This window comes from Bidens hawaiensis, unplaced genomic scaffold (genome assembly GCF_021521415.1).
Source record: "Bidens hawaiensis isolate Kalapana, Puna unplaced genomic scaffold, B.hawaiensis_p1.1 tig00032795_1, whole genome shotgun sequence".
NCBI classification, from domain to species: domain Eukaryota; kingdom Viridiplantae; phylum Streptophyta; class Magnoliopsida; order Asterales; family Asteraceae; genus Bidens; species Bidens hawaiensis.
The window spans coordinates 25,475-38,518 of record NW_027505265.1 but is presented as its reverse complement, the minus strand read 5'-3'; the positions used below and the strand labels follow the sequence as shown (position 1 = coordinate 38,518).

At 34.7% G+C, this 13,044-nt stretch overlaps 1 protein-coding gene across 1 annotated transcript; it reads left to right on the top strand.

The window, feature by feature from the left end:
* The first annotated feature begins 10,014 nt into the window (after window positions 1–10,014).
* LOC143611954 (protein RGF1 INDUCIBLE TRANSCRIPTION FACTOR 1-like) lies at window positions 10,015–12,095 on the top strand. Its single transcript, XM_077086050.1, has 4 exons — window positions 10,015–10,042; window positions 10,172–10,417; window positions 10,530–10,670; window positions 11,465–12,095. Exons 1-4 carry the CDS (start codon window positions 10,040–10,042, stop codon window positions 11,807–11,809), a joined length of 735 nt encoding a protein of 244 aa, XP_076942165.1. The 5' UTR covers window positions 10,015–10,039; the 3' UTR covers window positions 11,810–12,095.
* Window positions 12,096–13,044: the final 949 nt, after the last annotated feature.

Here is a 13,044-nt window from a genome sequence, read left to right as displayed (position 1 = left end):
ACTACGAGACCGACGGAAGATGGAAGCTACCAGAACAAATAATAAAGACTAGAGGGAGATTGTAGGGGCCCGTTTTTGTTTATTTATTTATTATTTTTTTTACTTATATAAACCCCACCATTACCTTTAAAAAATTACCAACACTCTCAACTCTCTCTACATTACTTCAAAAACACTTTATTCCAAATTCTCGTCCACGTTTTTTTAAAACGTAGGATCCATGAGGTGTTTGTTATCGACTAGAAATACCTTATGTCAAGATGACGATAACGTGTACCGAGATGGAGCAAAACTTGAGTCACATGCCACCACTGTCTCCCGACTTGTTTGTTCCGGAGACACAAGAGGTTCGTACCCAGGCCGCCAAGGGCAAATGAGCACTAAAAAAAGAAGAAGAGCCAAGGAGGGGCGGGAGGCTCGAGCCGAGCGGCCGAGGAAGTCGTTCTAAAAAGAAAAACGGCTCATCGGACAAAAGATGGGAAAAAGGCTTTGTTTCATGCCTGGGTTGAAATATCCGAAGATCGACAAGCCGGTATTTTTAAAAACTTTTGTTTTTTTTCGGATAAAATTTTAAAAATAAGTTTGTGAGTTATCTTTATTTAATTGTAGCGGACTATCAAATGCACCGTATATTTTGGGCAAAAGTGAAAGAGTTGTTCTATAGGATGGTGGGAAGTACAGACCGTACCGACAATATGATATCGGAAAGATGGTTCGAAACTCGCAAATTTGTCGGACTGATTACAAATTTGCATAACATAAACAGTCGTCGAATGCGACCTAGAATGAGTGATAATCTTTAAGTCTATAGATTCACATGTGATGTGTGGAAAACCTGAGCGTTCAACTAGTAGGGAGCGGTAAAAACATGGGACGAGGTCGAGTTGTGGCAAATACTCAAGGCGTGCTTGAAATTGATCGAGTTAGTTACACCGGACATTGATGGTGGCTCCATGCCAAAGCGTACGAAAGTTACTTCGTCCGGTGCATATGTCTCATCTAGTAGCTCGTATGCTTATGTAAGGATCGACCTAAATGAGTCCAAGCAAGAAGATCAACCACAAGTCCTACGTCGACCACCCAGAAGGGACCTGGGGAAAAGATCAACAACAACTAACGAGGGAGATCTGGCATTTGTCGAAGATGTACACAAAATATTGACTAGTATCAAGGCGGCGACTGGGGTGAAAGTTTCAAATGACGGATTTAGGAGTTAGACTTTCTTACCAAGGACTTTATCAACCTCGACCCCATGCGAAGATCGGTATTCGAAGAAGAACAAGCGCTTGCTATTGAGAAAATCAGAGCATATAAAAACGAAGGCGAATAGCTGAAGGCGACAGAGATTGGGAATAAATTATTTTTTATTCTTAAATTTTTAATTTTTTTTATACTTTTAGGATTTTTAAGTTTTTTTTAATTGTATTTTATTTATGTTATTATTATGTTTAATGCTTTTTTTACTATATAAATTAGTTTTTTAGTTATATTATTATGTTATATTAAAGAAACAAAAAAATCAGATAAATCGCGGAAGACACCGCTCGCCTGGACCATAACAGGCTCAGGCGGCTTCAAGAGTGGCTTCAACGAGTATCCGGCTAGCATCCAGTCAGCACTGCATGACACAGTTTTATTGGATAAATTCAGAGTTCAGTTTCAGCGACAACACACATCTTATATGGATCAAGGGTGGTGAGGGTGCAACCCTAAGGATACTCAAACTATCCTAAGACCCGACCAATCCTGCTATACCATCTCATGTTTATCCTCAACCACCTTAGACTAAGATTTGGGGGCATATCCCTAAGTACTTTAAAAAATTAAAATTTTTTATTTAAAATTAATTAATCAATTATATACTTAAAAAGTCCAAATAAGTAATATTGCATAGATTTCTAAACATGTATAAATAATTAAACAATGCTTTATTCATTAAAAATACATATAAAAATATTATTCTGAACTTCATCGGCTTTTAACTTTAGTTGTCACTTCAAATGTGTCGCCATCACGAGCGTTGCCTCATCATACTTTGTCATTTCGAACACACTTAGTGCTCTGAGTGCTCGCTTGATCCTCTCTCTAATAAAAATTACTCATGTCCAAGACGTTCGTAGCCACAGTGTCCATATCTTGAAAATATGGACCTGAGCCTTTGTTAATGCTACTTTTTCTTCATAGCTCCATCTCTGTGGCCCTCGCCTAATTATCGGTTCGGATGTGATTGCTCTGTTAAGTGATGGTTTGGAGAAAGATAGTAAGAAGTTGATAAAATGGTTATGGAAGAGTGAGTATAAAATTTTTTAAGTGCATGAGTTTATTTATAGTGGAGAAAAAGGGGTCAAACTAGTCGTTGAAGGCTAGTCAAACCCTAACAGTCACAAAGGAGAACGGGTAGCATACCCGTGTTTGGCACCCGTCAGGTATTATTTTGGAAGTGGCGGCGGTGTTGTCGGGACACCCGAGCTCCACACCCACCACTCTAAGACCATACGCTATGGGCATTATTGGGAGGCTTTGACGCCCCTGCACACCGCAAAGGGGCTCCTTTGGGGGGGGGGGTGTCACAACGATGGGCGCCTAAAGAAGTGGTGGTGGGGCCATGTGTTTGTCTCCCTCTCATACACACACACACACACACACATATATGTGTGTGTGTGTGTGTGTGTGTAGGGGAATGATATTTTAAGAACTTGATGAGTTGTAAGAGCTTTAATAACTTAATATGGACCGCACAATCAATTAAATGAGTATTGAATATATGGTTGAAAATAAATCTGATAAAAAAATTAATCAGAAGAGGGAATAAAGATTTTTGATAATTACATAACTTTAAATGTTAGTTACATATGTGTAAAAAGTTGATTTAGTGTGTAAAAATATATTGTAATTTTTTTACGTTATTTACACTTTCATATTACATATGTGTAAAAAAAATAATAAAAAAAATTATTACGTTGAGTTTTTTCGAGTTCTTAAAACTCAAATTAGTTCTCAAAAGAAATCAATCATATATATATATATATATATATATATATATATATATATATATATATATATATATATATATATATATATATATATATATATTGGGGCGCCCAAAGAGCTTTAAATCACAACGGTGCGTTATGGAGAAGGCAATCGAAGCCTCCAATGCTCACTTGAAGATGACGTGGCATTATGGAAAGGCTTCGATGCCCCTCACCATAAAGAATAGCTTAAGAGATTGATTAAACTTACATATAAATAAAAAAAATGGAAAAACCTCACATATAGACCAATGAACGACAAGAATTGTGTAACTGTGAATGCCAATGGGCAATATATTCATCATTTCAAGACCATGCGATAGCTAGGCTACCCAATAAAGCTTGCATGTTCACCAACGGAGAGAGAGAGAAATGGCAGCTGTTTCAAGAAGTTTGGCTGGTCTAGGGTTAGATAGCTCTTTTGACAAGATGATAAATATTATTATAATCCACATAAAATTATATGTCCCGTCAAGTTGATTGTAATTAGATTTTTTTAACGATCATTCCATTAAAGAAAACTAGTAAGAAGCTAGAAAAACAATAAAAATAAACATAAAGAGAGCAATGAAGCATGAAAATGATAAACACCAACACGAAATCATACCACAACAAGCAAATAACCAAGGAGCCCTCCTAGAGGGATCATGATAGAGGGTAGGGGAATATCAGGTGGGAGAGGCTAGTTTCCAACACAAAACGATCGTTCAATTTCATGGAAATTGGACCATTTCTCCGAACATTTTGTTTACGTACCCGGGTTTTAAGCATTGCGTAAATACACGTATCTAGAATATTCTTTTAGGACCTTCTAAATGAAAAGAAAGGAATGGAGGAAAGTTGGAGAAATAGGGAAAATTTCTGAGAATAACCCATGTCATGTGAGAGATTCCCGTTTTAACTCCCTTGTCTCAAAAATCCAAAATGTAACCTCCAAACTAGGCATCCCCTCCTTTTTTCTGAATCAAACTAGTGGTGAAGATAGAGTTTTGATCTCAAACTATTCGTGAACGTGAGTTTTGAAAAATTCACTTAATATTCTATTATTATAATTTATTTTAACTCACGTTTTATTTTTCTTTTATAGCTTTTAATATATAAAGTTTAATAAAATTTCAAATATATTATTGAGATGTGAGCAATTCCATCTAATGGTCGAGATAAATTTTACTCAGAATTAAGCAGGGTGAAATTAAAATTGAATTGTGCATAATTTTATCTACCTACCGACATATATTTTACTCAAATAAATTTGACCTAACTCAGCTTTGAATAAAATTTATGTTGGCTCATAGAAAAAATTGCACACGTCTTAACAGTATATTTGAAATTTTATAAAACTTTGTATATATATGAAAGGGAATCTTTCTCCTAAAATGGGCTATTCTCAGAATTTTCAAAATAAAAAAAAGGATAAATTTAATTATTTATGTTTCGACTTAGACCATGCGTACTAGAGGCTTTATTGAGGCTTTATGGTGGATAAAGCCAGGGGCACAACCCCCCCCCCCCCCCCAGGCGTTTTGGTTAAATTTTTTTTTGTGACGTTTTGTAGATAACGCAGTGGAAGGCACGAGAATTAAAAAAAAACAAATAAACAAGCTTATGGAGGCTTTATGATTAAACCCTGTTTTTGTAAAATACTATAACTCTGACTGGGCACCACGTGATGCATAACGCCCAGAGTTGTGGCTTTATGACTACACATGGTCTTATATTTATATATATATATATATGTGTGTGTGTGTGTGTGTGTGTTATCAATTTTTGTAAGTATTTTTCTTGTCGTTTGATGAGTAGGGTACAAGTAGTATAAGGCCATATGTAGTGGGCGAATAAATGGGGCGATATTGGAGGTTTTGGGGCCAGAACACCGCCCCCGGGCTACAAAGGGGCGAAATATGGAGAGGCGATAATCTTTTGTAGCCCCTTTCTTGTTTCATTTATTATTATTATTATATATTGAATGTGTGTGAGAGATATATGTATATATATATATATGTATATATTATTATTATATTATTATTGTAGCCCCTACACCATTACACCCAAAAACAAATTTTCACCCCTTGCTGACTGGGCGTCACACGGCACAAAACGCCCCAATTTGTAGCCCCTCCACTACACATAGCCTAAGAGAGTGGGGTAAATAATTTTAATATCTGTATATTTGTTGCATGTGTATTGTCTTTTCTTGGTAAAGATTACTTCAAGAATTTTAACATAGCTCTTAGTTGTACTCTTTGCAACGACATGTTATCATTATACATATAATCTGACCGGAACTAAAAGTTTTAAACATGGAGTTAAGAGATTTATATATATGAAATCATGAAACACAATCGAATTTACTAAAAAAATCATATGTAGGTCACTAGTGAGTAACGTTTTTTTAATGTATTTACTTAAAAATCACCCCTCTAGGTCTCTCCTACGAGTGTTGTAAGTTTTAATCATATTAACAACATAACACTCGGTTAGATTATGGGTTATGTGTGATCATTTACTTGACTTTTCGTTTTCTCCGGTTGCTAAGTGTTGTCTCGTACTTTCCGGATCCCCGACTCAATAAAGGTGCAAAGAAGCTCGGTGAAAACAGTTAATATTCACCGGATTGCGAGGAGAAAAACACCCCGGATTCGAAGGTGTTCCTGGATTGAGAATTTTTCACCAGCTCCGGTGAGTTGTTTTCCCGTGTTCCCTTAGGTGACACTTTTATAATCACAAGTAATAAAAATTACTCTTTTGTTTGTAGTGATGCTTTATATTTTTTTTTTTTATTATTTTTGTTGTTTTGAAAAACATTGTGGTTATATGTGTTAAGTCTCTTCAATTGCGGATGGTGTTTTTATCTTTCTTTGTATGAAAGTGTATTCTTCTATTTGTTTGTTTCTGTTTGTTTCTAGGTTAAATATCTTAGATTTGAAGCAAATGTTTTTTTTTCTTTTGAATGGCAAAAGCAAATACGTACTTCTAATCGTTAATTTAATGTTTCTTATTATTATCTTAAATATAAAAAAATGGATATGCACAAATATGTATTACATCTTATTAGTTACATCACCTAAACCATCCTTTTTAGCTATCGAAACACAATGATATGTTAACAAATGACTTCATGGTTCGGGATATCAAATTTTAATCTTTTCAACTAGTCCATTAAGCTAACCTCAAGGATATCATTCATGACATCTTGATCATTACTTGTTGTTGCCTTTGGGAGGCTCGGAATGAGGCTCACTTCTCAATCACGGAAGCTAATCCAATAAATGTTTTTGAAAATATTAGATCTCTCGGTTACTTATGGTTTTCCTATAGGTCCAATTCTTATTAAATCTATTGGTTAGGTTGGTGTAATTTTAATTCCGTATAATTATGTTGTTTTGTTGTGGCCAGCTTATGTGTTGTTAATAAAGTTTACCTTTAGGAAAAAAAAAAGGATAGTATGGTTTAGAAATGGACTCGATATCTCTTACTCAAAATTAAAATACTATAATGATTCTTTTAAATTTTTTAAATGGGATAGTCCAATTAAGCCTTCCAACCTTGTATTTTTATCCAAATGGTGGTGGAAAGCTAGACATGAACCACACAAATTGTGGTTTAAAACCCTCTCGGCTATCCATTGCAACTCAAGGAGTTAAGGCACACTCATTATATTCCCCTTTCTGATATCACATTGAGTTTGGAGGAATAATGCTTCTATTTATAATAAAGATATGAGTCGGCTCATATTTGACATTGATTCATATGTAGTGTCTTCAACAAGTCATGATACCATTGAAAAAAAGAAAAAACCTTCGTTTATAGAACTATAAGTGATATGATAAACCTAAAAAGCTAAAAGTTCTTAAAAACATTCTTTTTTTCTTAAAAATAAATTTTGAACGATCATCACTTGACTTAAGGCTATGTTATCGCCTTATCGGCGTTAAGACGGAGGTTAAAAGTAGCGTGGCTAAATGGGGCGTGAAACATTGTCACTTAGGGCGTGAGAGGCACGTAAGGACGATGCGTTAGACTACAAACGGGCGTAAGTGCTATGCAAATGTTTTTATATTTCTTAATTATTAGTTAAGAATATCACCCATCATTTATTTTCAGCATCACATTTCACATTTTACCCTAGTATAACACATGTTCTTTAGTGTGGAGTGTGAAAGCCTCTTTGCTAAGATGACGCTTACATATTGCAAAATGCCATTTTTTACATAACCCAACTCACACATTCCATAACACATAACTTGAACAACGCTTGAAAATATCCCTAATACCTGAGTACGCATTCCTAAGATAGGATATCAACCGTCCATACCGATTTTGACGTTCCAGACCTGACTCACACAGGAAAGCCATTCAACTAGTAAACTCACCACTATAGAAAAACCCATTAAATCAGGTTTCAAATATGAGATTATAAGATCACAAACCTTAACTGTTAACAATACTATACTATTAAACCAGAAGACCAACTCCCATAAAACATGACCTCAAACTAAAAACTAAAACTTCATTTTACCAAACATAACTAAGAGATGGTTTATTGGTGTCCAACCCAGATCGTTTTCACACTTTTATTTTAGCATTTTTCCTCTCCCTTGGGTTAATAAATGATCTTGGTATCCACGTAAGCCTATAACCTTAAATTTATGTGGCCACGAAATGGTTCTTTTAAGATTCATTGTCTCTTTATTTGTCACACGTACCCTCATCAACATTAAAAATTCCTACTTATTTAAATGAAGATTCGAATATAATACCAGTCAAAGTGTAATCACGATCCTTCAATTTTTGTAAATTTAGGTAGCTAATTTCACAATGTTTTTTTTTATTTTATATACTAGTTTAGTTACTATTTATCCATTTTCGTTCGATAATTTTGAGCTCCTCATGTCAAAAACGCATATCTCTTATCTTTTAATAGCAATATGTAGATAGAGATATATAGTCACAACACACAAAACAAATATTATGTATTTTTCAATCTAACAGAATTTAAAAGTATATGAAAAATGTGTAATGTAGCAGTTATTGTTTTCTTTCATCTTATATAGTTAACAAAAATAACAAATAAATAAATAAATAAATTTATGAACCAATTAGTTTAATTGTCCATTTATATATTGAAGAGGTAGGTCCCAGCAGAGCCCAGTTGGACCCGCAAGACTCACCTTGAAAAGGGACGTCTGCGCAGTTGAACCCGCAAGACTCCTTAAAGGACGTCTGCGCGGTTGAACCCGCAAGACTTAACTAAAGGGACGTCTGCGCAGAGACCAACTGGATCCGCAGGACCCACCATGCTCAGAGACGTGACGTCCTTACGCGCAGTACGCAAGCTGTTCCCGCAGGAAAAGCCTCCCAATGGTGAAGTACTCTGCCTGTTCCCGCAGCTGCGGATACAAGCCATCAGGGAAGGCTACCTGCGCAGCAAAGCTACACGCACAAGGCACTTAGCTCTCATAATAATTCAGTAATGTCACCTGAAGAAGGAATGAGCAAAGCCGGGAACTCTCCCGCACAAAGCCGGGAGAACTCCCGCCCAAATGAGCCAGTCCGTACGATACTGGAGGATCTTTTGTACTGTACCTGACGAGGTATGGACAAAAGATCTGACCAAGGATACGACAGCTCACTGACAACAGTATGACGAGCAGCACGCTCTTGTACTGTATGTCACTATTAGCCGCTGCCTACTCACCAACCTGTCGGAGGACGTGCATAGCCTGCAGTTGGTGGAACAGGAATAGTACACAGCCGGCCTGGTCACTATCAGCCGCTGCCTACCCACCAACTACCAGCATGGCATGTGCGTAGCCCACAGTTGGCAGAACAGGAACACTATTCAGCCGGCTGTACCTTCTTGGAAACCTACCTTCGGCTATAAATACTCCAACACCTTGGAATGGTATATCATCTTATCATCTCATCTTATCTTATATCTTATACCTGATATATGCTCTAGTCATTCTCTTAATATACACTTATATTCAAGAGCAATCTAGTCTGATTCTCACGCCGGTGGGTGGTCACAAGGAGGTACCCCCCCCCCCCTTCTCAGTGACGAGCTCACGGTGTCTGTTTTGCAGGTTATCAGAAGAACCATCTTTGCCGGATCTAACCCCTCGTGGGAAACATCTATTTAACCCCCAGGTTATCCGTAATCTGCCCGGGGTCGATTAGTGTTTATTCATATATAGAACTTACACATTTATGTAGATACTTGTCGCGAGATTAATTAGTTTGATTGTTCCTAATGCGTAAGTGAATGATACAAAATTATAAAAATATGAACAAAATCCACTAAGATAACCTAAAATTACTAGAAAGTCACTTTAGAAAAAAATAAGTTTTAATTTTTATTCTTTTTGTATGTTATTAATCATTTCCACAACTATAATAAAATATATGGATATATAGTTCGCGAAATTACATATATATGTATTTGGTAATCCACATATGTATAATATACATAGGAAAAGATATGTATACGTATTTTTCACAAGCAATATATCACTTTTTTTAACACTACAAAAGACAATGTGCTAGGTGATGGAGTGATGAGAGACTTAGTGTTCCATGTAATTCATGTTCGATTCCTGCTACAAACATTTAGTTTCAATTGCACCAAGGTGATGATAGGAGACTAGGCGAATATATGGCTTTCACTAGTTGGATCTTTGAACTGGACGAATTTTATCTCACCGCACTGTCGTGTCTTCGGGTGAGTGTTCACGAACGTTGGCTTTAGGTGAGAGTTTTTCACGAATCGAAAGATAAGTTTATCTCGATATGGTGAATTTAGTCAGTAGCCATTTGCAGGATTTGTTTAACGTCCAAAAAAGGTAAACACTATATATATATATATATATATATATATATATATATATATATAAATTGCCACGGAATAAATATATACCCATTTCCTCTTGTGATCCTCCATAAATACTACTCTCATCCTATCTCTCACACTCCCTCCTGCCCGCTAATTCAAGAAAGTTTAATTGATCATGGTATGTCCCAAACACCCTATTTACTTCTTCAAAAGTGTGTATGCTTAATCAATTTCATGTAACATACCCTATAGTTCATGTTTATAAAGAATTCCATAATAATTGCATGATATATATATATGGTTATAGGGAATCCGAAAGCCTGCTTGGTTAGAAGCACTATTCAATCAGAAATACTTCCAGGCGTGCACAATTCATGCCAACTCAAAGAAGAACGAGAAGAATATTTGTTGTGTGGATTGTTGTATAAGCATATGTCCACACTGCGTCCACTTTCATCGCTTCCATCGACTTCTTCAAGTTCGACGTTATGTATACCATGATGTCGTGCGGCTAGAAGATCTAGAAAGACTTATCGACTGTTCAAATGTTCAAGTATGTTACATAAAAGAAAAATAAAAGAAAATTTTAATTACAAATTTGTAAATAGTATAATTTAATGGTAGAATGATTGTTGAATTGGCAAATAAATATATTGATTTATCAGGCTTATACTATTAATAGTGCAAAAGTTGTGTTCCTCAAGAAGAGACCTCAGAACAGGCAATTCAAAGGTGCTGGGAACTATTGCACTTCTTGTGATAGAAGCCTTCAAGAGCCATTTATTCATTGCTCTTTAGGGTGCAAGGTATCTTTGATTAATTTATTTTCTTTATATATATTCTCTATACTTATTTTGGAATTAGAATTCTAATTTTAATCCAAGGATGAGTTTTTTACCAATTCCAAAACTTAAATATTATATCTTCTTAAACACTAAAAATTATTTAACTTTATTTGAAAGATTAATTAGTTGTGTAATCTTCTTAATTCTTGTATATTATAGATCACCAAAAAGACCTTTTTTTTCCAAAATTGAATATGATCTTTATAAAATTGATGATCATAAAGATTAGGGTTTCATTTTTTAAAATTTTTTCTACTTTTATATCTTATTACTTTTTGCTATTTTTTGTTAGTAGGGGATCATTATACACTTGTTTGAATTGTGGAAATTGTTAAATTGTATATTTTATAAAATTTACAAATATTTTTCCTGATAAATCTTTAATTTAACGACAGCCAGACCCAAAATTCAATGTTTAATTTGCTACAAGCTTAAATTACTGATCAAGAAAGCAATATCATAATATAACAACTTGAGGATATGAAATATGTGTAATTATATGTGTATGTGTATGTGTATGTGTATGTGTATGTGTATGTGTATGTGTATGTGTATGTGTATGTGTATGTGTATGTCTGTTTTGAGAATTCCATAAACTCTTCTTTCTTATTTCGAGTCTCTTCTTTTTGTAAGTGTTTCTCTTTTAATTATCAATGATATCGGCATTTTAAAAAAAAAAATCTATTTTGATAAAAAAGTAAAATTGTAGCATTAGCATCTATTATTTAAGTCTAATTGTGTTTGAACATCATTAGGTGGATTTTGTGCTCAAGCATTATAGAGACCTCACACCATTCCTGAGGGTATGCACTACATTACAACTTGGCCCTGATTTCATCTTTCCCAACGACACCGGGGATGATGATGTGACGAACGAGACGCCACACTCAACAATCGTGGACTCGGATGACCCGATGAGCTCCGGATCAGGCTCGTTTGGGTCCGAAACCATGAGCATCATGTGCACCGGGTTCGTAAGAAAGAAAAGGAGTGGATTGTATACATGTGAAAGGTTTTCTAGTAAGGTTCACTCTGAAGAAGACATGGCCACAAGCATGAGTAGAAGAAAGGGAATTCCACAAAGATCACCAATGTGTTGAGAAATAAATTAGAGATGAATTAATAATACTTAACCTTTTATTTTTGTATTTCCATGGTTTATTTCTATTTTTTTCTAAATATTTTTAAGATAATTTTACTCATGCAACCACACAGACTATCTCTCTCTATGATGTTTTTTATAGGTTAATTAATTACTTGGTCGGGGTGTTTTGTCTTAATGGCATCACGTGATTCCCAATTCCAAGCAATTGTTTTGGTCATTTTTGTAACATTTTAACCCATTATTCATTTAAATATTATAAACCAATATCACGAATTCAAGGGCTTATTAACCTTTATTTATAATATGTTTCATGTTTCCATCAATTTAATATTTATCACATTAATTTATTCTTAAATTTTGACGATTAAAAATCCTAAAATAGTAAAATTTGAAGAAAAGGTTGGAGATTTAAAAAAGAAGACTGTTTTGGAACTCGAGTCTAACCCTACTTTCGAAGTGTTTTGCATCCCAATGTGTTTTTATAACCGACTTAATGTGCTTCTTGGATTCCCTTCTTAAATTAATTATTATATCATAATATTTTTATGTAGATTTTCTGAAAATTCAATAATAATAAAAAATGGGTTCATTAGATTTGGGTTTGAATATCATGACTATGTGTACTTTCATTTCGGATTAATAGTTATTTAAATCGGGTTTTAGGTTACGAATAAAAATGAAGGCCCAAATAAAAACTAAATTAACTTAACATATGAAAATTTGAACTTATTTTAAATAAAATTTTTAATTTTCTTGGATTATACAAAAATAGTATGTACATATCTTTGTATTCATGATGCTGTTCCTGAATCAATGTTCGAAAAGTTCCTTTGACTTTGACTATATGTGCACAGGCTATAGGATATAGGGTGTTAAGTGTTAGGCTGAGGGGTGTGAGGGGCTTTAATGGGGGCTTTAGTGGGGGCTACAACCAATAATATTATGACGTGTGGCAGAGAGAGAAACTGGATAAGGGGGGTGTTGGAGCCCCCGTTGGAGCGCCTGGCCCTGGTGTGGAGGACTCCAGCAGGGGCTCCAGCGAATTTTTTTTTTATTTTTTTATAAATATATTCAAACAACGTATTATTAAAAAAAACTCATAAATTATTAAAAAAAACACACATTAATAAAAAAAACACATTAATATCTAAAAATAAAATAAAAATTAAAGTACTAAAAAAAACATTATTCTTATTCTTCGGCTTGGTCTTCTTCGATCAACCTCTTTCG